General features: G+C 40.2%; 2 protein-coding genes across 2 annotated transcripts; one reads left to right on the forward strand and one right to left on the reverse strand.

Moving 5' to 3' along the window:
• Positions 1-2,276: 2,276 nt before the first annotated feature.
• On the forward strand, positions 2,277-4,626 carry LOC139910310 (B-cell receptor-associated protein 29-like). Its single transcript, XM_071897576.2, has 7 exons — positions 2,277-2,368; positions 2,585-2,685; positions 2,800-2,947; positions 3,211-3,346; positions 3,776-3,872; positions 4,242-4,342; positions 4,435-4,626. The coding sequence occupies exons 1-7, from the start codon at positions 2,277-2,279 to the stop codon at positions 4,471-4,473; spliced, it is 714 nt and encodes a 237-aa protein (XP_071753677.1). The 3' UTR covers positions 4,474-4,626.
• A 2,639-nt stretch (positions 4,627-7,265) lies between these two features.
• LOC139910240 (solute carrier organic anion transporter family member 1C1-like) lies at positions 7,266-17,053 on the reverse strand. Its single transcript, XM_071897464.2, has 13 exons — positions 16,909-17,053; positions 15,405-15,537; positions 15,059-15,180; positions 14,184-14,330; positions 13,113-13,211; positions 12,406-12,654; positions 11,706-11,870; positions 10,870-11,065; positions 10,096-10,261; positions 9,055-9,239; positions 8,731-8,795; positions 8,219-8,336; positions 7,266-7,491 (listed from the first exon to the last, which is right to left on the reverse strand). The coding sequence occupies exons 1-13, from the start codon at positions 17,048-17,050 to the stop codon at positions 7,266-7,268; spliced, it is 2,013 nt and encodes a 670-aa protein (XP_071753565.2). The 5' UTR covers positions 17,051-17,053.
• Positions 17,054-21,010: the final 3,957 nt, after the last annotated feature.

Genomic DNA, 21,010 nt, shown 5'->3' on the forward strand with positions numbered 1-21,010 from the left:
TGTAAGTGGGGCTGTTCAGTAGCCAGCAATAGAGTGTGCAAGGCATTGCTGAGAAAGTTGTGTGTGCACGCTCAACCTTCCCTGAACAATTTCTTAAAACATATGAGAAAGAGCTTATGAGGTTCACATCATAAGTGTCTCAGTGACTACCAGCCATGGCAGTAATGTAAATTGGCTGACCATAAAGAAAAGAGTGCTTTCAGGTTAACAGCACTCTACCAAGCCACACCATCACCTCAGCCTGGCCATCTGCTTACTGCAGGCATTTTACTGTAATGACTCTCCAGTCTCCCAAGCTGCGACCTCAGAGATGGTGAGGAGAGGAGAGAAATCAAAGCACAATCAGTTCTGCTACAGTCATTTGCTTGCTCTCAAAAAGCTATCACCGGGTGCAGCTGTAAACATTTTGCTCCTCAACACTCCTGAGACATGCAGTCAAAGAAGATAGCAGCTATCAGTCTCTTTCACAGAGGAAGCCCATGTGAATACACTTTGCAAGCTGAAATGCAGCGGAGAAGAGCCTATTCTGTATCAGGCCAAATCCACAGAATAGACCTGGGAGCTGAATTCTGTCATAAAACCTCCATATTCAAAAGGAAGACATTGTACTGTGGGCTATACACAAGAATCCCATGAGTCTCTGTTGTGGAGGTGCAGCAATGTGTGTGTTCATGAGCAGGCCCACTGCTGTTTGTGCTGGTTTGGAAAAGACACAAAAAACTACCATCCTTTCAATCTTTTGTAATTCTTTTTAAATGAGCTTATCCTCTGTCTCTGTGACAACTAGACATTCAGTCAACAGGCTTTGCCAGTGTGTAAAGCGTACCCATTACCTGCAGTATGTTCTTCTGCATTGCTTGACTGCGTGCCTGCTGGGTCACACTCATGAAATATTTGGATTCCTGGATTTACTAAATGCAACTGCAGAATTCCTTATGAATGCAGAGCACACGAGACTTCCTACTTCCTGGACCTGACCCGCTGAATGATTTTTTTTTTTTTTTTAGCATTATATCATTAGGCAATAGCGCCCCCTTCTGGCACTTTGTTGAGCTTCTTTACAGGCTTGTTTGGTGTTGACATGTGAATGATGATGAACGGCAGGGCACAGAACGCCCAGAGTTGAAATTAAGTCAGCATATTTATCCTGGAATTTCGTAGATAAACAACAAGTTTTAGTTTCAATTATAATTTCAATGAATGGAGACATGGCTGAGGTGTTAGTCCCTCCTCAGGTGGTTATTTTTGGAGCGTGGCATCAAAGACGAGCCTAATGCATGAAATGTGAGAGGGGAGGCCCCGGAGTCCTGTATTTCTCTCTCTCTCTATTTCTCTCTCTCTCACACAGACACACACACAAACCAGGGAAACAAGCTTTAATAGATTCCAAAAAAGAAAAGAAAAAATCTATATATAGCTGTTCAGTAGCCTGGAAACAACGCCTTTGGTCAGTTTGCACTGTGATCTTCAATACAACAGTCCAAAGGGGCTGAGAAAGAGGATCAATTGGCCATCACAGTTTTATTTAGGGCTGTGGAAGGTCCGCTCACCAGCAGCTGTCGCGAGGGTGTGTGTGTGTGTGTGTGTGTGTGTGTGTGTGTGTGTGTGTGTGTGTGCGTGTGTGTGTGCGTGCGTGCGTGCGTGTGTGTGTGTCCAGAGTCCAGACCTCCCCACTTTCCTGATCGTCCAACTTCGTCGGGTAAGCAACCCTGTTTATTCCTTGTTATCGGTCGACTGCCTCCCACTCTTAAATCCAACGACAGCAACAAAGCGACAACATTATGTCGAATGTGTGAAGAGTTAGAACACATTTAGAGGTAAAAGCCTATAAATAGCTAAAGGCAAGCTGAATGAATGCTTACTGTAGCTCGCCTGTTTTTGTAAGTCGATCAGAAGTTGCTTCGTATGTTTATGTTTTCAAAATGTTATAGTGTAATCTGAAAATTACAAGTCAGAATTATGTTGTGTGAACAAAATTAGTATTAGTACTAGTATTTCCCTGGACTGCCGTGGGTGTAGTGTGGTTATGCACCTATTATTGTATGGTAGAAATAATTAGTCATCATAATTAAAATGGTTAAAAAAAACATTAAACATTTAATAATGGAAGCAAATATGCCTCAGAGTGTAAAGCTTTAAATATTAGCCTGTGCCTTCAATGAACGCCAGTAAATAATAATATCAAGATTTCCAGTGCCTCATAGTAACACGGTTAGTCATGCTACGTGGAGCTAATTAAACCTGTTACATTCTCCTAAGGGGCTGACTCAGTCAGGATGACTTTCCAGTGGACTGCCGTGGCTTTCTTCCTCTATGTGGAGATAGCAGTGATCCTCATCTTGTGTCTACCCTTCATATCAGCTCAGAGGTACTGCAATACACAAGAAGGAAACCAAAATACCTGTATAGCAGCCCATTCTCAAATTCTCACAGTCAAGGAATCCTGGCCAAAGTTTGTTTGAAAAGAAGGGAATGGCTGGAGATGAAATGACAGTTCATAGACTTCACCAGCAGAGTGCATCCACACCCTTTCTAGTCAGATTTCTAGATGTAATAACACACTTTTTTTTACAATATTTTGTAGATGGCGATCGGTTTTCAACTGGAGAATATGGAACTGGTTATCTCCATATTGGAACAAAGGCTTCTTTACTATGATCATGATCCTTATCGTTCTTTTCATTGGTAAGGAACAGAGGCATTACATAATACTTTAGCAGCAGGGATGTTGTCCTCTAGAGTTGGTTGTCTGCACTCATGTCATGTTTCTCTGAAGCCTGTCCTCCTGTCCGCTCTCAGACGCTGTCCGGGAGGTGCAGAAGTACTCGGGACCCCAGTCCATGCAAGACGCCAAGGTGAACCCCAACCTGTTCGACCACCTCCACATGAAGCTGTTCAGAGCCCAGAGGAACCTCTACATTTCTGGCTTCTCTCTCTTCCTCTGGCTGTCAGTAGCACCCTCCCCTCTAACTGTATAAATTTGCATTTGGGAACTTTCTCATGGAGGAACATTACTATTGTCATTACACAAAACTCTCTTGATTATTCACCCTTTACCATTCAGCCTCTGAAATCTTGAGTGTCTCTCCTGTCCTGTCCTGTCCTGTCTTGTCCTGTCCTGTCCTGTCCTGTCCTGTCCTGTCCTGTCCTGTCCTGTCCTGTCCTGTCCTGTCCTGTCCTGTCCTGTCCTGTCCTGTGAATACACCACAGTATCATGCGTCGTGTGGTCACCCTGCTGAACCAGGTTGCCATCACCTCAGAGGCCAGTGCCGGTCTTCAGGCTCAGATGGACAGTGCCAACAAAGCAGCCAAGCAGTACCAGGAGGACAACCTGGTGCTCAGACAAGTGAGAAGCAGATCCACACCCAGAACTTGGCGAGAGAACTAAGGCCGAACCGCTGACTCTCTATTGGACTTGTATGCACTTAAAGATGCCTTTAGATCAGGCCCCTTTGATCTTGATTGTATTACTCTTAGAGCCAGTTCACTTCCTACTCTTCCTCAATATCTATTAAATCTACTCCCTGACATAGTGTATTGTATACCAACACAATAGCATACTGTACATTGAACTTTTTAAAGCATTTGCAGTTCACGTTCATAATTTGTATCTAGGGGTATTGATACATATTTTGCAGAACATGCTTCTGAGTTTGTAATTTGCACTTGAGATTTATTTCTACTTATGGAGGTTGTGTAGTGAATAGCGCTTACATCAAGAACTAATAACCAAACTATTTAAACTTGGCTATTAAAGGTTATCCTTTGTGCTCAGGCTCTGCTGGATGAGGACAAAGCCATGTCAGCAAAAAACCAGCATCTGAAGAAGGAGACTGAGAAGCTGGCAGGAGAACTGAAGGCTGCAGAGGACGGTGGGTAATCATAAAAGTACTGATCATACTAAGATGCTCTGTAGTCGTAACTTTCAAAGGCTACTGTTCTCTTACAAAATAAATAGAAAGCTATACTGGTTTATGAGAAAGCACTGTATTAAACATTTGCTGAACATGGCCTGCTGTGGGTCATCTGGCTACAACTTGCATGCATACAAATGGTCGCTGTGATATTATGGAAGGAGTTCATTTATGTTTTTGTGTTTGTATGTGATTATTCATACTGATCTCCTTCCATATGTTTTTTTTTTTGTCTAAATGGTTATTAGTTAACTATGAAGCCCATTAAGGAGCACTGATGTTATAAAGAGCAATTTAAGATGTAATATTGTTTATTTTTTTGTGTAGCTGTGCGTAAGTCTCATGCTGAAGTGGAGGCCATGAGGAGGCAGGCCAAGGGTCTGGCACAGGAGTACGACAGACTGCTGAGGGAACACCATCAACTCCAGGTAGCACACACACACACACACAACATACTTTATGTACATTGACACTACTAATACTGGAATGATTCTTTTTTAAACCTTTACTCGATCCACAGAATCTTCAGAGTGGTCCTGCAGACAAAAAGGATCAGTAACCACAGGATTACAGAGTGACAGTCATTATCAAAGTGTTGTTCCACCTCCCACCATGGATACCTTTTCACAGATTCTTCTCATTTCACTAGGACTGTGTACTATATACAGTAGGCCACCAGAGGCCTTATTTGCATCATCTGTTACCGATTTCATTTTCCAAAACACATTTGTTAACTGATAGGATTAAACATACTGTATATTGGCTAATCAGTAGCAATGCAGTTAAACCTTGAATGCTGAAAAACCTTCTTACTACTGCAAAACTGTATATATCATGAACATGGAATGTGTTTTTGTTGTTGTTTGCATGTTACTCTATTGACAGTATAAAATTCAATGGAAAAAAAAGTACATTACTTGTATCTTCTGCAAATCATAAAATAATTGTCTTAATTTTTCTCTCAGGGGCTCATGCATTACCATTGCTAATGCTAACATTTAATACTTTACAAGTATATTAAGCTAATAAGTAGTTTAAGTTGCATTGTGTTGAATTGAGTATAATTCTGTAAGTCAGCTAACTTGTTTTGCAGAATCCTAGAATTCCACTGATTATAACTAAATAATTTTATTTTGTGTGTTCTTGGTGAGACTGCTTACAATTTATTGAGTTGAGTCTATGGAGGAATTTGGGTTAGTGTCATGATTTCTGCAATTTCAGGTAGGAGGAGGGTGTATAACTGCCCAGGACAGGATTTGTGAATGATAAAATGTGGCTATTTTCCAACAGGCCCATCACATAGTGTGTGGTCAGAGCTGCTGTAAGAAATACATATTTGGAGCCTCTTCAATTTTAGAAAAATGCTGCATCCTCAACATACCAAAAATGTACCCAAAAACCCCATGTAGAATGACACTTTCTTTTCTCATTTCCTATTGAGGAACAGAGGAACTGTTTTGGAACAGTCTATATTTATTGCAAGACTCTCACTTTGGGTGAGCAAGTGTCGTACTTATTGGTCAATGGTTACATTTTTACCTGATGTGTTTTTTTGTTTTACCAGCATATTCACTTAAAGCTATTGTGTGCACCATGTCCAAATCATTTGCGAGATCCATGTGATTCTGGGAATAATGGTAAGGTAAGGTAAAATTAATTTCACTGTGGAGAGATCACGCCCAGCTTTATTCAGAGATCTGCATAACCAGGCCAGGTCCTGATCCAGTGTTACCAAATCCCCCTGTAAGCACATTGTCAATGGCATAAATAATGACATATTTTGCCCTATGTATACATACAGAGTTAAACTACTGTATCTCAGCTGTATGGGAGCCATGAGTGCCAATTCCTTGCTTTGGTCAGCATTAGTGAATGTCTGCCACACAAGCAACTCATTCATTTAGGTTTATTACAAACTTTTGATCTAGACAAAAGGAGGATCATTCATTTTTTAAATCCAGATGGAGGGACATATTTGTTGCTTGATATTTTGTTTAGCAGTATTTTATTTAACAGAGGTCCAAATTCTTATATAAACCCGTAACAACAAATAATCTACAATCACATGGAAAATAAATGTTTTTAACATTTTCGCAGATGTTTTTGTTTCCGACTGATATCAACCTGTTAATGTTACTGAGCCTCCTGGAGTGGCAGATCTGTGATCACCAGCTCAATCCCCTTCACCATCTTACTATGTATAATTTTAAAAACTGATTGCAGATTGCACAACTATTCTCATTGTTTGGTCTACGACAAAGGCAAGAGCATGAAAAAAATACAAACAAGACATGAGGTAAAATGGATATTTTGCTCATTATGTCAATCATGTAGTCAATGAAAAAGTTGACACAATATAGGATAGACTAAAAGTTGAAAACAAACTGTATTGAACTTTATAATGATGAGGCACACTGGTGACTACATACATTATACAGCACACTGTACAATCAGGTAGATGCGGTGGGGTTTTGTAACAAGCCTTGTTCTCTTGGGATAATTCTGCCAAACATGTTGCACAGCTTCACTGATACTGTAATTTGAATCTATTCATCTAATTTGAGATGGATATAATGTGTAGAAGTCTATCATGATTATGGAAACTATGCTGCAAAACCCCAAATTTTATACAATTCACAAACAGGAATGAGAGACTTTTGATTGCCAGTGCAACAAAGCGTAATGACATGAATCTTTCTGAAGGAAGGCTTTCTGTTACTTCTGTTACTGCTGGAAACAAAGTGATGGCTGCCCCTTGACATTCTTATGTCATTGGGATAATCTTTTAGAGTTACAGTTCCTCTGTTGCTTTTACTGTAGCTTTGATCTGATTCATTCACAGGTTAAAATACATAGCTTAATTGCCTCATACACAGTACAGTAACCACTTTCACACTTCCTACACTATCTAAGGATGGAATGGAAACACAAACGACAGTATATAGACCCGTTTTATCGCTTCCAAACTGAAAGCAAAGCCAGGAACAGAATGCTATCATGACAAAATGGCCTTCTGCAATCTTTTTCAAACTACTTTCTACCTGTTCCATCAAAAAAACTAATAATTTCATCAAGTTTAATCATAAAAACAAAGGCCAACATAAAAAATACAGCACAATTACATTATTTTTTTTCTACAAAAGACTCTTCCATTCATGTAAAACACAAACATAGAATTTTATACATTCAAGAAATAGCATATTTTGTTTATAAAATGACTCCTATTTCACATACAAGTCCCGTACAAATATATACTCTGTGTGCTATGAAAGTGTCCACAGTGGGTGCGTCCTCTCTAAATCTGCGGTGCTCCATGGGGCTGAACCAGAAGAGGAGCGGTTGTGCTGAGGCTCACAGGCGAGTCTCTCTGTCGGGGTTACAGTCCAAGGCCAGTATGAACTGCTCACAGTGCATAGAGCTGTTCTCCTCTTTCCTCAGTGACTCCAACTCTGCATTCCCATTGGTCAGGGCATTTTTCTCCTCCCTCTTGATGTGTCTCTTGATTAGAGCAAAGCCCAAAATACACAGGAAGAAAGAGACTGTCCTCAGCCCCAGGGTCAGGCCCAGGTACACTATCCTGCAAGAGAAGAAAGCCAAGCAAAGCGACACATTGCTTCATAGGAGAAATACAATGGCTGACACATTGGATCTGTGATTTTGTGAGAATACAGAAACCAAATGGAGTTTCATTCCAACTTCAGATATTCACCAGTTGAAACAAATGATGTCAAAATGATTGCACATATGACATACTATTTAAGTTATGAGTCAACTTTGCTTACAAAATTATTATGTTAAGGTCAGAATATCCTCTGTTTTTGAAGTACTGACTAATGAGTTTCAGGCAGCAACATTTTTCCAAAGTGGATACTATGGTTTCGACCACTATGGGATTTTAAAGGCCAATACCGGTACAGATACCTACATGTTTATATTAAAGCTGCTGGTAGCCAATATTTTGTGACCATTTTCCTGCCAGAAATGATGAGCATTCAGTGTTTCACCTCGATTTTTATTCTTGTCAAGGTGGAAAAGCCACTGAAACAACATTTAAACCATCGTGCAACACTAACACTCTCCAGTGAAACCCAGCTCCTTAAGGCAGGGCGACCCGCCCCACTTATTCAGTGGTGGAGAAAACTCTGAGACACATTAACTGCCTTCAAATGAAGAATTAATTTACAAAACAAACATTTAAAATCCACCACATCATGACTGGCTGATATCCAATATTTAATAAGAAGCCAAAATCGACCTGATATATTGGTCTAATTAGGTACTGTATTTATTATTGATAACTCTACCTGTAAGCTGAGGTGTTATAGATTCTGCAGGCTCCTCTTCCTCCACACTTCTTGTATCCCCATTTGAGACAGGTGGTGTCGATTATAGCTCCAAAGTATATAGGGGCAGGTATTCCAGCTGTTATTCAATATAAAATAACTTGTTGATTACTTCCAGGAAAGAGCAAATTAAGAGTTTTGTTCCAAAATGAGATTTGACACCATTTGAAAAAGTGATATTTACTCTTACAGAATGACTGGTAGCTCAAAAATACAAATACAGTACGGTACTATTTAAAGGACAATAGGTAACTTAAGTCCTGGGTGACAGAGAGCTAATATTTCCACAGACCTTTACATTATAGAAATACTGATTCATGAGCTTCAGGTAATGATTTGTTTCTATATATATACACAGCATCCCAATAATTCCGCTCACTCCAACATACTCTGAATGTCAGCTCTAGGGAGGCATCCATTGGCTGACATTCACACACTAAGGTAATGGACTGAATACCAATGACGGTTCTCACCGAGGGTTCGAGTGGCCAACGTGTGGATCCCAAGAGCAAGGGATTTCAGCTCAGGCTTAATGCATCTATAGGAGGGAGATTGAGGGGGTTAGTGGAGACTCAAGTTGGCCATAAATATGACAGAATTACAATTTTTATACGCTGAAAGATAAAGCCAAAAGCTACAAATGAGCATCACATTGATACGTTCCCTTATGGTACAGGTATAAAAAAGTGGCATTGGATAACACTACACATTTTTTGATCAATGACGGTGGTATTGCTGAATGATCCTGGTGTTTCTAATATGTCCCAGTGAGAACCAGACCAGGGTGATTGACAGACCTGATGAGCAGCACGAAGCCAGGCGTCCCCCCCAGGGAGATGATGAAGGAACTGAGGACAGACAGAGCCAGGAAGTAAGGGAAGACTCTGTCACAGCTGTCCCTGTGTGGACACTGGCCCAGAGAGGCTGTCAGGTTGCCCGGTTGGGCAGCAGCCAGCGCCACGCACCTGCACTGGTCAAACACCTGACAGAGAGGGGAATCAGAAGGATGAGGTATGAGGCGGGAGGAGGAACTAAAACATGAGGGATGTTTCTGACTGATGAGCTGCATCACAGCAGGGAACAGCTGTACTGTAGGTAAAAGGCCAGTTGCAATCATAAGTAGTCATTCCTTTTTGAATGCTTTTAAAAAACTAACTAAACTAAATCTAAAACTGTTTTTCTTTAAAGAGTATGGTATAAAATGACAGAATGTTTCCCTATATCCCTTTCATTCCTCATACTGTTATATATAGACCTATTTATATTAGTTATGTACAGTACTAATCATTCTTTTTGTATTATTTGATGTAATGTCATATGATGTATTATTGTTTGTAAATTTCCTACTCTGTTTTGTTTGCGTAGGCTATGTATTCTGTGTGTGTGTGTGTGTGTGTGTGTGTGTGTGTTTGTTCATATGTGTGTGCAAGTGTATATGTGGATGTATTTGTATATGTATGACATGAATGTATGTAATTATGTATGCATGGTGGTCTTTACTACAAGCCCTTACGGGTTTTTTATACCATCTGTGCATTGTATACTATTGTATATATTTGTTCCATATTTTCTCTTTTCCAAATTGCACAAATAAATAAACAAATGGCATTAGCATTGGTTGGATTTTGCTATACTTGTGAAAACAATGTCTACAGTAAGCTAATACTTTCACATATTATGAAACACAGCAAATTGAGCATAGGAAATATTATAGCTTGTTAGCTAACAGTTATGCCAAGTAATAATGAAATGAGACCATCGGCCAATTTCACTGTAATCATATTGCGCTGTTGCATAACACTTAAACAATGTCATGAAGGCAGCGGTGTGTGTCTAACCGTGTTCCTGCCTGAGCCGGTGGAGGAGGAGCAGCCGGCGAGGCACGGAGACATGTAGGTGATCCCATCCTCTCCACACACTGGGTCCCACTCCCTCCTGGAGCACAGGCAACCCGAATTACAGTCGGAGAAGAGAGAGAGCTCGTGGTAAGACGAGCCTTCCACTCTGCATGCGGAAACATGAAGAAAATACATATATTATTGACTGCTTGTATGAAAAATTTATCAAACAAGACGGCACATTCATTAAAGTACATGGACTGAAAACATGAGAATACACCGAAACAGAGAGATAACTCTGGGAGGCCTCTTAGCTGTAGTGATTAAAGACTGAATTATCATAAATTCAAACTGTGCAGTATAGCTCCTTGGTCTAAACCAGTGGTTCTCAATGTGGGGTCCGGGGACCACCGGGGGTCCTTGAGGGGATTCCGGGGGGGCCCCAGCAAATTGATGAATTGTTAAACTTCACCATTATTTCATTTACAAGAAGTTAACACCATTAGAGAATGTAGAAGAATGACTATTTTGATCATACTTTCTCTGTTATCTCTCTACCTACAATACAGATAGTCATGGAATTCTGGACAAAATGATATCTAACAATAAAAATATTCTCAGATTTGGGTCTGAGAGACAAAATTTCATCAAATGGGGCTCCGTGGCCCTAATGTGTACTAAATTAGGGGTCCTTGATATGAAAAAGGTTGAGAATCACTGGTCTAAACAGAGCCTATTCCACTGTGACATGAGGGAAATATATACATTACATACCCAGTATATGAAACTGTGATGCCTGCCACCTTGGAGTTCTCACAGCCCATAGCTAAAAAGAACAGCGACAGGAAATATCCCAGCAGGGACGTCCCAAAGGCAAATTTAGCCGCTCCCATGATACCCAGCTTGAATTTCTTCATGACGACCCCTCCAGAGAACATACCCAGGGCCACGGCCGGGATGTTGATCATGCCTATAGCCAAAGCGCAGAATACAACAGAGACAGGGGGATGGGGACCAACTTGAACAAGCACGTGTACAGCAGCATCAGGCAGCACAATCACTCCCCAAAAGGGATCAAAGTCTGAACACTCATTCATATCAAAGTAGTCTCATCCATATTTCATGTAAAGTGAACTGAAATCATGTCATGAAAGATGAAAATGACTTTTGATGGTTGAGAGGATAGAGGATGCAGAATGCATTTCTCAACATCCTACAACGTATTCACTCATACTGTTATTTGGATGAAAAGAGCCATTACACTGTCTCAAATGCCATCAGGTTGAACTGATAATAGGCCTCATTAATGTTCTTGTCACATCATTGCCTATCTGTCATTTCAAAATGTCCTATAATTGCAGTAAACCTGGTGTCATTTGAAGCTGCAGCCTTTACTTAGGAAGGATGTGGGAGTTGGAGCATAAAAAATCCATTAAAAGACAGTTCATGAAACACTTATCATGACCTTTAAGCTCACATCACTTTGGATCCTTAAATACTTTTCTCTTAGTAAAGCAACAACGATTGTAACTCATCTACAAAGATAAAATGACCAGACAAAAAACATCAAAAAAACCAAGCATTATGAATTATCAAAATAGTCTGCTTACCCATGAGGAAATTGGCTTTTGATGCTGACTGGCCATAGTGTTGCTCAATATATTTGGGTTTGTAGGTGACCATACCAATGAGAGAGTTGAACTGAATGATCGTCACGCATAAGTAGATGATGTAAACAGGATTTCCAAGAAGACTTTTCAATGCGGGCACAAATTCTGTAGAGGAAAGGTTAAAATAATCAATACCATAAAAAACATTAATTTCAAACAGATGCGTAAAAATTGCTGTGCCTCTTTCAACATATCTGTCAGCATACTGTACAGCATAAGATAGTATCCAAAACTACACCCACAGATGTGATGAAAATGGCACAACCTTTTTAAAAGTAAATGGGATGTTATCCCAAATTGCCTGCAGACAAAAGTTGCTCTTTTAACACTCTTACGCAAACACAAAATTGTAATGTTCATGAAATTGAAGGCTTTATTGTTCACTTTCTTGAGAAAAAATGAAATTCTTAAAAAAGACACTTTGCAGTTCTAATAGAAATGTGACTATGGGTTCATAAAGCAACCCTTTAAATTAGCCCCAAAAGAGATGGTGAAAAATCTAGAAGTAATATCAAATGGGAAACTCATCACATCCATATAGATTCAACTGACTGAATACAGTATAGTATGTAATATTCAATATTTATTAACAGCACTGCAAATTCCCCAATATTACAACTGGCTGACATGTCAATCATACCTTTGGCCATCTCATGTAAATTAGCCGGCTCCTCAGGTCTGAACTTGTGCCCCATGGCTGGGGAATCCTTGATGAACCTGGTTTGCTCTGGAGTGCAGCTAGTATCATGCTTATCCACAGGCATGGGCAGTGATTTGGGCAGGAACCAGAAGGGCACGGCAGACATGAGGGTGATGGCGCCAGCGATGAGGTAGCCCAGCCACCAGGCGCCCACCCAGCGGGCATCGCCAGGGGTAATAGTCACACTCTCTGGGAAGAGACAAGGAACCCTGTCAGCAGTCTGCAGTCTAATTTGGCTCCATTTGCCTTTGTTTCCTATGGCTATATGTTGATTTACGTTCTACTTCTATTCATTTCTAAGGGCAGCAAATACACTGGTGGCGAACTTTTTGGGCAATGTTCAAAGGCAACATTGCCTAAGGAGATCTCTCAAGACTTTTTGCTGCCCAAATAAATTCTATCATGTAATTTATCCTGTCGCACTTCAATCCCTGTTGGCAGGTGTGTTGTCCTGTCATGTTGCCCAAAAACCTTTGTAGCTTTAACTCTTTCTATCATTTACAACACCAAAGATCCAAATGCAACTCTCCACAGGTGAGTGTGAGTGCATTGCCTTGGTGTGGAGAAAATTAATGAGGTTCCATAATAACAACTCACCCAGCTGTACACAGTTTACAGACAGATGACAGTTGCCTGAACCCACTCACCCATGTCCACATAGCCAATGTCCACATAGATCTTGGCACACAGCGACCCCAGTAAGTACCCAAAGACAGGGCCAATAATAGATATGGTTTGGACACAACCTGTAATATTGGAACAGAGAAAAGAACATTCATTTAGCCCCATTTAATACCTATCACAGTTGGGGTTAATTCATTTTCATTTCAATAATTTCATCATGAAAAAAGCAATTGCAATTCATTTGCTTTTCATTATGAGAGCTTTCGTTATCCATACATTCAATTTAAATCTGTGTTTTTTCTTTTTATTATTATTATTATTATTGTTTTTTTTTTTTAAAGCATTTGTTTATTGGGATTTTTGATGAAAATTAAATCAAGGATACAATGTAAAAGTTAACATACAATGCAGACTTTTATTATTATTTTAATGAGAACCTGTATGTAATGTATATTGTGGCAGGAGGGGACGCCGTCAAGTTTTGGTCAGGAGGCAGAGAAGGCAGGCATGGCCCAACAGCGCTACTTAGTCCCAATTAACCTTCCCTATATCCTGTATACCTGCTGATTAATACCCAAATACTACACTATAAGGCTGAAATACTTACTGACTTATACTACTATTAATATGCAAAACTCCAGCTCTGATTAGTACAATGTTTGATACTTGACCCACCATTGTATTATTGCACTGTTTTGCTTTGCATTCTCTAATTTTGACTCCAATAAAACCCCAATAAGTTAAGCATTTCACTGTGCACTTGTGTAAGGTGGAATGATGCTGAAGTTGAATTTAATTGACTGTTGAACTATGCCCTAAAAGGGAAAAATAATTAGCAGAAGCACCAGTGGTGCGCATATTGTTAATGTTTCAGGAACAACAGCCGTTATCTCGGTAATAAGTAATGGTGTCCGAATAAATAATAAACGATAAATTATTTCCTAATTGCTTAGATACAAAAACACTCTCATGCCAAATATTTAATTTGAAAGAAAATCCACTTCCTGAACTGATTGCATTGAAAATGAAGTGACCTCAACCCTGGTGCCCATAGTCCCAAGGTGCTGACACAGACAGTGAGTGAGGTGCATTACCAATATAGAGAGCAGCATTCTCAGATCGTGCATAATCGTCTATATAGGAGATTCCCAAAGGCTGTACCGGAGTCTCTCCAATCCCACGCAGGATGTTCCCCAGAAACACATAGATCCACATGGAGACACTGGACTCTCGCTCACAGCCTACAGTGGAACATAGGAAAAACAATGTGAGCATTTACAATTTTGAGCCTCAGAAACGGACATAAACTTCCCTTTTGACTTGTTGTGCCCCAAATATCACCGCAAACTTATTCCATGCATTTCTATCCTTCTCAGTACGATGTCATGGTATTTTGATCCACTGAACAGTTGAATTCTTACGGCTGCAAACTACTGTATCCCATACTACATGAATTCACACAGTGATAGAATGTTTTTTATATAGAGAGAGTGATATATATAGTCTACTATAGTACGCCCTGCATTGCCCCCTTGACTAAATGCGAGGTCCTGTTCTCCCTGTAAATGTGTATCAATATGTGCTGTGTAAGAAGTAAAGCTGTCTCTGATTCTGATGTAAGACACACACCAAGCAAGACCTAGTACAAATACTAGTTGGAAATAATTCTTATTATTAGTTTGAAAATCCATAGAGAGCCAGCTGGTTTCGGTGTACCACATGGACCATTCCAATAGTGTCAAGTAAGTCACAGACAAGTGTACTAAACTGACTCAAATACATTGGTCTAAATTTTCTGGCGGTCTTGGCAATGTCTTTTGATGCAAAACCCACCCGTTTGGCATCCAAGAAAAAACAGAAAAAGTACTGGTACATGGTCTTTACTCAACATGACAAATTGTGAATGAAGAAATATGCTGCCATGTATTTTCTTGACTAGGCTCAGCGTTGATGCTACTCCATGTCTTACCTCCAGAGGGCAGTATAGAGGGCCTGTCACCTGCCCTGGTGGACTCAGGTGAGCTTGCTGGACATGGAGAAAGGTTATTTGTTGAATTCACTGAAGATCTAACTGATGTTTCGAACTTATAGCTGCGTACAAAATACCAATGTGACTGTTAAACAAGGGAAGGGAGAAAGCATCAGGTGTCATTAGATACACACAATGTGAGCCACAAATAACAAACACTAATCAACAAAGTGCAAGAAATATTGGCATTACATTTACAGTACTGAGGATTTCAAAACAAATAAGTCAACAGATACAATTTGTGAATTTCAATGCAGAAATATAGACCTGAAAACATTTTGCCTACCGGCCAATAATAAAATGTGGCATGGCAATCAAGAAGGTCCCAAAAGACATCAAGACACATCCAATCGCTATGATCTTGGGTCGGTGGAGCTTGGCACCAAAATAGCTCACAAAGGCAATCACCAACAAATTCCCTACAGGGTTAGGATGATCAGAAGAGGGGATGGGGAGGACATAAAGACACAAAGTATGAGAGCTCCAGTGGAGAACATCTCAAATTTCATACAGGTACATGAGAAAAACAATATCGACCATCTGAAAAGGCCTAAGTATGATCAACTGAATCATATGTGTGGACACATATGATCTCTTATAATCCCTGCTTCTGATCTGCTGTTGCCTATGGAAACAGCACCATAGAAGCATCTGTCTGTGTGGTGAGCTGTATTGTACTCATCAGGCTGACAAGCAGGATGATGGCTATCTTAAAGAGCTATTCATATAGGGAAGGATATTCTTTACCCTCAGACCAAAGTGGTATTGTGATGCAGGCTGAAGCACAGGCCATGCATACGCTTTGCTTTGAACTAGACCTCAGGGACGTATTGGTAATCAGAGCTGTCAGAACGGTGGTGGTTATACAGGGGTCCAGCACCTTAAGGCCCTCGTGAAGGAGCTCCTTCAGAAAATGTATTTCATTTTAGAATTGTGCGTGGGCCATCTAGGAGCCTTTTTTTTAAGAATATGTTTTGGGCATTTTTGCCTTTAACTGATAGCTGACAGTGGAGATAGACAGGAAAGACTGGCAGAAAGAGAGGGGATGTGACAAAGGTCCCAGGCCGGATTCAAACCCAAGACATCGCAGTTGCATGGTATGTGCCACTGTGACCACTAAGCCACCAGGACACCCCCTATCTAGGAACCTTTAAATATTAACGACAATATTAATTCTGGACTTCTAGACAAGACACGATTAAATATGACATCTTCCCCCTCCACATGCTCTCCAGTGTATCCTGAAACTCCCGCACTATCCACCCCACATCTCCCGCAACGTACCCATAAATTCAAACACAAACACGCACGCAATCTCTGACCGAACAAGGGCATATGCCTGTAATCACACATAAATCACCATAAAGATCATCAAATGGGTACATGACTTCACTCAGGGCCTGATAACTCGTCTTGAAAAAAGCCAGTTAAGTGTAAACAATATTTATCTGAGGTACCATGGTACCACATACGCTTATCTTCATTCAGTGTCCTCCACCTCCACCACACAAAACACATTACAAAATCCCCATTTTCCACGCCTCCATAGCTTCAAAGGATTTTTTGCTCATTAAGAGTCAATTAGGAATGTGACCGAAATGTCACAGTGACTATTTAAAACTCAAAGGGGATGCAGTATAATGCATAGGATAGTGTTATGCCCACTGACATGCTGAGGGTTTATTCTTAGCTTACTTGCATTAGCATCTAAATGCCTCAAAATATGGACATGAATAGCCAGAGTAAATAGAGGGACACACACACACACATAGAGAAATTGAGAAACTCACCTATTTCGAAGCTCCCATCTATGATGCCGATTAGATAACTTGGAATGTCAAATCGCCTCTCTAGTTGTGTGATTGTGCTCTTCATGTAGCTGCCAGAGAGCGCCTTGGCAAAGTAGGCAAAAGACAAAGCTGCAAGGAACATCTACAGAGACACAGGGAGAGAAGACGGGACGGTGTAAAAAGAAAAGTGTCTCCTTGAAGCTCTTCTCCCCTCCATTTTCATTTCAAAAGAATATACTGACCTTGAAAAAAGGGACAGCTACTCTTAAAAGATTTTTTATAGCACAAAACAAAAACTAAACATGGTTATTAGGTAACTGAAGTCCCTGGTTGACAGAAAGATAACTGGACCCAGACACATTATTTTTGAGATATTGACTGCTTCTGGTAATTAATTTGCTCCAAAACTGATATGTAAAATTTTGGAATAGAACACTTCAAACAAGGAAAAATAGGAAAAGGCAGAGAGGCAAACTCTAAAGGTGCTGAAGGGAGACTGAAAAGGGAGCATGAGATGGTTGGTAACTAGAACAATAATGAAGTGCGTTGCTGTGACTTTTAATTTGCTTGTGTGTTAGTGCATGTATTTCTTTGTGTGTGTGTGTGTGTGTGTGTGCGTGCATGTATGATGGTGCAGGTACACCTTTGTGAGAGTATAGCTGGCAATGTGCTGTGCGAGCCTGGGCCAGAGGGTGCCGGTGCACTGAGCTCCCTCCTACTTTTTGCTCAACCACCTGTGGACACTGACAGTCGGTAACAAAGGAAGGATTAGAGAAGCCAATCCCACCGGGACACAGGCACATCCACAGCACCATACACTGACAGACCGACCGACACGCTGTGTAATTGGAAACAGGTGAGCAGTAGCCATGGCCTGCACTCTTAGGGCTGAAAATAGCCTGAGGCTGGGCAGAAACACGCACTGCCACCCACCAACACACACGTGCACATACTCTCCATTTCTCTTTCTCTGTTTTCAGTTTTCAATTTCAATTTATTGAAAGAAAACATACTTTCATACATTCACACCATATTCATTTTGATGGTATTATTATTATTATTTTGAAGACAATATATACAATAAACACAATTGCCATATAGTGAATGATAAATGAAATCATGAATGACAGCTGATTGTTAATCTTCTGAACTGAATTTATGTAATATGTCCATTCCACTCTCTCTCTCTGATCATTGGTTCAGTGAAGGAGGAAATACAAACACATAGGCGATGAGTCAGGCTATCTTTCCGTTAGCTGGAAACCAGCTAACGCATTTTTGGGTCTCACGTAGCCATAAAAATGGTAGAAAATAATAAAATAATCAAACAATAAAAACAACAGACTATATATGCTGCCGACAATTTCAACACGTTAAATAGATGGTAAAAGTGTGGATGGGAAATAAATGGATAACATTTGTGTCCTTCTCCCATGTTGAATAAGCTATTAACATGAATAGGTCTGAATATAAGCAATACAAAAACATGACAGTGAGAAGCAATAGTGTTGCTGCTGCCAAGGCCAGGGAGGATTGCTGGAAAATTGCAGATAGTGTTCTTCTTATTCTTATCACTGCTCGTGCTCGTCATTACAGCACAGTGCTCATTCCTCTCATTAATGCAATATTTTGTTGTCACAAAGATTTCTTATTCACAAAGTCGGGCTCATGTTGTCCAGGGCTGTGGAGATGGAAATGAGTACAGTCTATTACATTAGTCTATTAACATCCCAGGACAGGTCTCTGTTCATGTCTGTGAGAGAGCACAGGACAAAGACTTAAACACTAGCAGGCTACATCGCATGATTCATTGCTTTTAAGTGCAATGTGACCTCAGTTAATTGAGGATATGTTCGTGGCAGACTAGATAATGTGATGAATTGAGGGACAGATGTTTTCTTCAGTAGAACATTTGCCCCTGAACAATCTTGGACAGGCTTTGCCTGACCCAAGAAGAAGAACCAAGAGAGAAATGTCACCAGGCAACTGCCAAATTTCATATACAATTATCTAAAGTTAATTCTGCCAGCTGCATACTAAAACAAAATGCATCTTTGTTGATGTCAAAGCTCCTGCATCAAAGTGGGTCACTGAACAGACAGTTGTATGGCAGCGCATGACATTGCCCCACTGTTTTCTTTTAGGCAGTGTCCAGTTGTCCTGCTCTCTATACTCCTGCATCTCTTCAAAGTTTCCTCTACACTGATGCAGGACTCTCTCTCTCTGTCTCTCTCTCTCTCTCTCTCTGTTTCTCTCTCTCTCTGTCTCTCTCTCTCTGTTTCTCTCTCTCTCTCTCTCTCTCTGTCTCTCTCTTTTCACACGCAGAGCTGATCAATCTCCAAGGCCTTCCATTAATCAGCCAAGTCCAAAAAAGGGGGAGCTGCTAATTTACAAATTGAAAGCAGCTGACAGGCATATAACCCCCACCACCATATGATGTGCTGTGTGATACAATCTGTCAACACTTTAAAACAAAATCTTAAGACTATATCTTTAACATAAGTATGTTATTGCAATCATAGCTGATCTGACCTTGATTTTGCTTTACCCAGCTTTTAAGTAATCCGTTTCAATCTACCCCTTTTACTGTGATGCATTGGTCTCTCAGTTTCTTACTATTACTTTTGATTTCCTTTTTATATATTTTATTCTATCTTATTTTACTTTATTTTATTTTGTTTACCATTCATATTTTTTATCATTACTATTATTATTATTACTGTTAATAGATTCCAATTGTCACCATTATGTTGTATCTCTTTATTGATCTTCTTAATCTTGTCAAGCAATCAAGAAAGATGCTACATAAATAAAGTTTGATTTGATTTGATACTTTGCTGACTCACTCCTTAAAATAAAAGGTTGTGAGAGTTGTCCAAACCACTGCTTACAACGCAATGTACGCTAAGCAAGTGACTTACTGTAACCCCACAGAATGCAGCACTCTGTTCTCAGCATGACTGATGTAACTGAGTGTATTCAGGTACAGAGAGAATAGACTACTTGAAGTTCAAGCAACAGCCTTGCTGTCTGTCAGCATGCTATGCAAATCAGTACATTTGATTCTGTGCCAATCTCAACAGAGCAGCCAGTGTGGAGAGGTTATGCTGTCGCTGTAATCTCCATTAATATAAGAAAGTAGAGTGAGAGATGAGAGAACAGGAGATACTGGCCAGAGTGATTACAGAATTTGCTGATTTATAAAAGAGCTGTGAGGAGCTAAGAGAGACAAATGGAGCTGCAGCAACCCCCTGGGTGGTCTGTAGCTGATTAATATGTCCCTTGATATAAGTGCAGGCTTTGTTCTAATGTCAAGTGCATAATTACCATCCACACCCCAGAATAAGAGGATATACTGCAGGAACACTGATGTGTAAAGGCTCTCATATGAGTGCATTAAGAATGTTGACATGGGGATGTTGCAACCTTACGCCATCATTACAGTGAGGGCCTTGCGCCAAATGCCATGAGGAATTTTAGAGGGCTCTTGGTCATTTTGTTCACCATGGCAAGCTGAACAGAGGCCACTAGACACTTCCTCAAAGGGTCAGGTTAGCAAGGGCAAATATGCAGGATTCCTTTCAGAAAGGCATGCCCTTTTACTGTTATAACCCTCCTAAATAGTTTAAAATTTTGCACTTAAATCTTTCTCAACCCTCTTTAGGCCTGAGAAGTGATCACCTCATGTGAATTCCACTGATTCTATAGATTATACACAAAATACTGAAATACTGCCTAAAGCACTGCAACATTTCTCACTTTTGTTGTACTGCTTCTCGGTGTTGCAAAGACCTGCAAGAGTCTTGCCGCAATAGAGGTGTAAGTCTGTCTAACATTATTACTCAAATTCTGTTTAGTTCCAATTCAGTCTGCTTGTCGAAATGGCTAGAAACAGCATGAACAATGACTTTTTGAAAAACTTGATCCAAATCTCAGTGGTCCAATCTCTGTTGGCCAGGAGATGAACATGAGACTAATGGGCAAGCTTAGTGAAAATAAATGCTAAGTGTTGGAAAAGCTTGTAAACAGGGCCAGAAAATCTACTTAACTTTTGACGTAGAACCTAGAGCTACGGCTAGAGACAACTACTTCTTCTGGTAAA

Source organism: Centroberyx gerrardi, chromosome 4, assembly GCF_048128805.1.
Source record: "Centroberyx gerrardi isolate f3 chromosome 4, fCenGer3.hap1.cur.20231027, whole genome shotgun sequence".
Classification (NCBI taxonomy): Eukaryota; Metazoa; Chordata; class Actinopteri; order Beryciformes; family Berycidae; genus Centroberyx; species Centroberyx gerrardi.

What these genes read in the sequence shown, in the direction of transcription:
- LOC139910310 (XM_071897576.2), top strand. Translation starts at nt 2,277, where the DNA reads ATGACTTTCCAGTGGACTGCCGTGGCTTTCTTCCTCTATGTGGAGATA. An exon ending in ACTGAAGGCTGCAGAGGACG is followed by an intron (nt 3,873 to 4,241) that starts GTGGGTAATCAT and finishes TTTTTTGTGTAG; the next exon opens with CTGTGCGTAAGTCTCATGCT. An exon ending in GGGAACACCATCAACTCCAG is followed by an intron (nt 4,343 to 4,434) that starts GTAGCACACACA and finishes CTCGATCCACAG; the next exon opens with AATCTTCAGAGTGGTCCTGC.
- LOC139910240 (XM_071897464.2), bottom strand. Translation starts at nt 17,050, where the DNA reads ATGTTCCTTGCAGCTTTGTCTTTTGCCTACTTTGCCAAGGCGCTCTCT. An exon ending in AAAAGCCAATTTCCTCATGG is followed by an intron (nt 11,066 to 11,705) that starts GTAAGCAGACTA and finishes CTTTGGCTATAG; the next exon opens with GCATGATCAACATCCCGGCC. An exon ending in ATCACAGTTTCATATACTGG is followed by an intron (nt 10,262 to 10,869) that starts GTATGTAATGTA and finishes TTCCGCATGCAG; the next exon opens with AGTGGAAGGCTCGTCTTACC.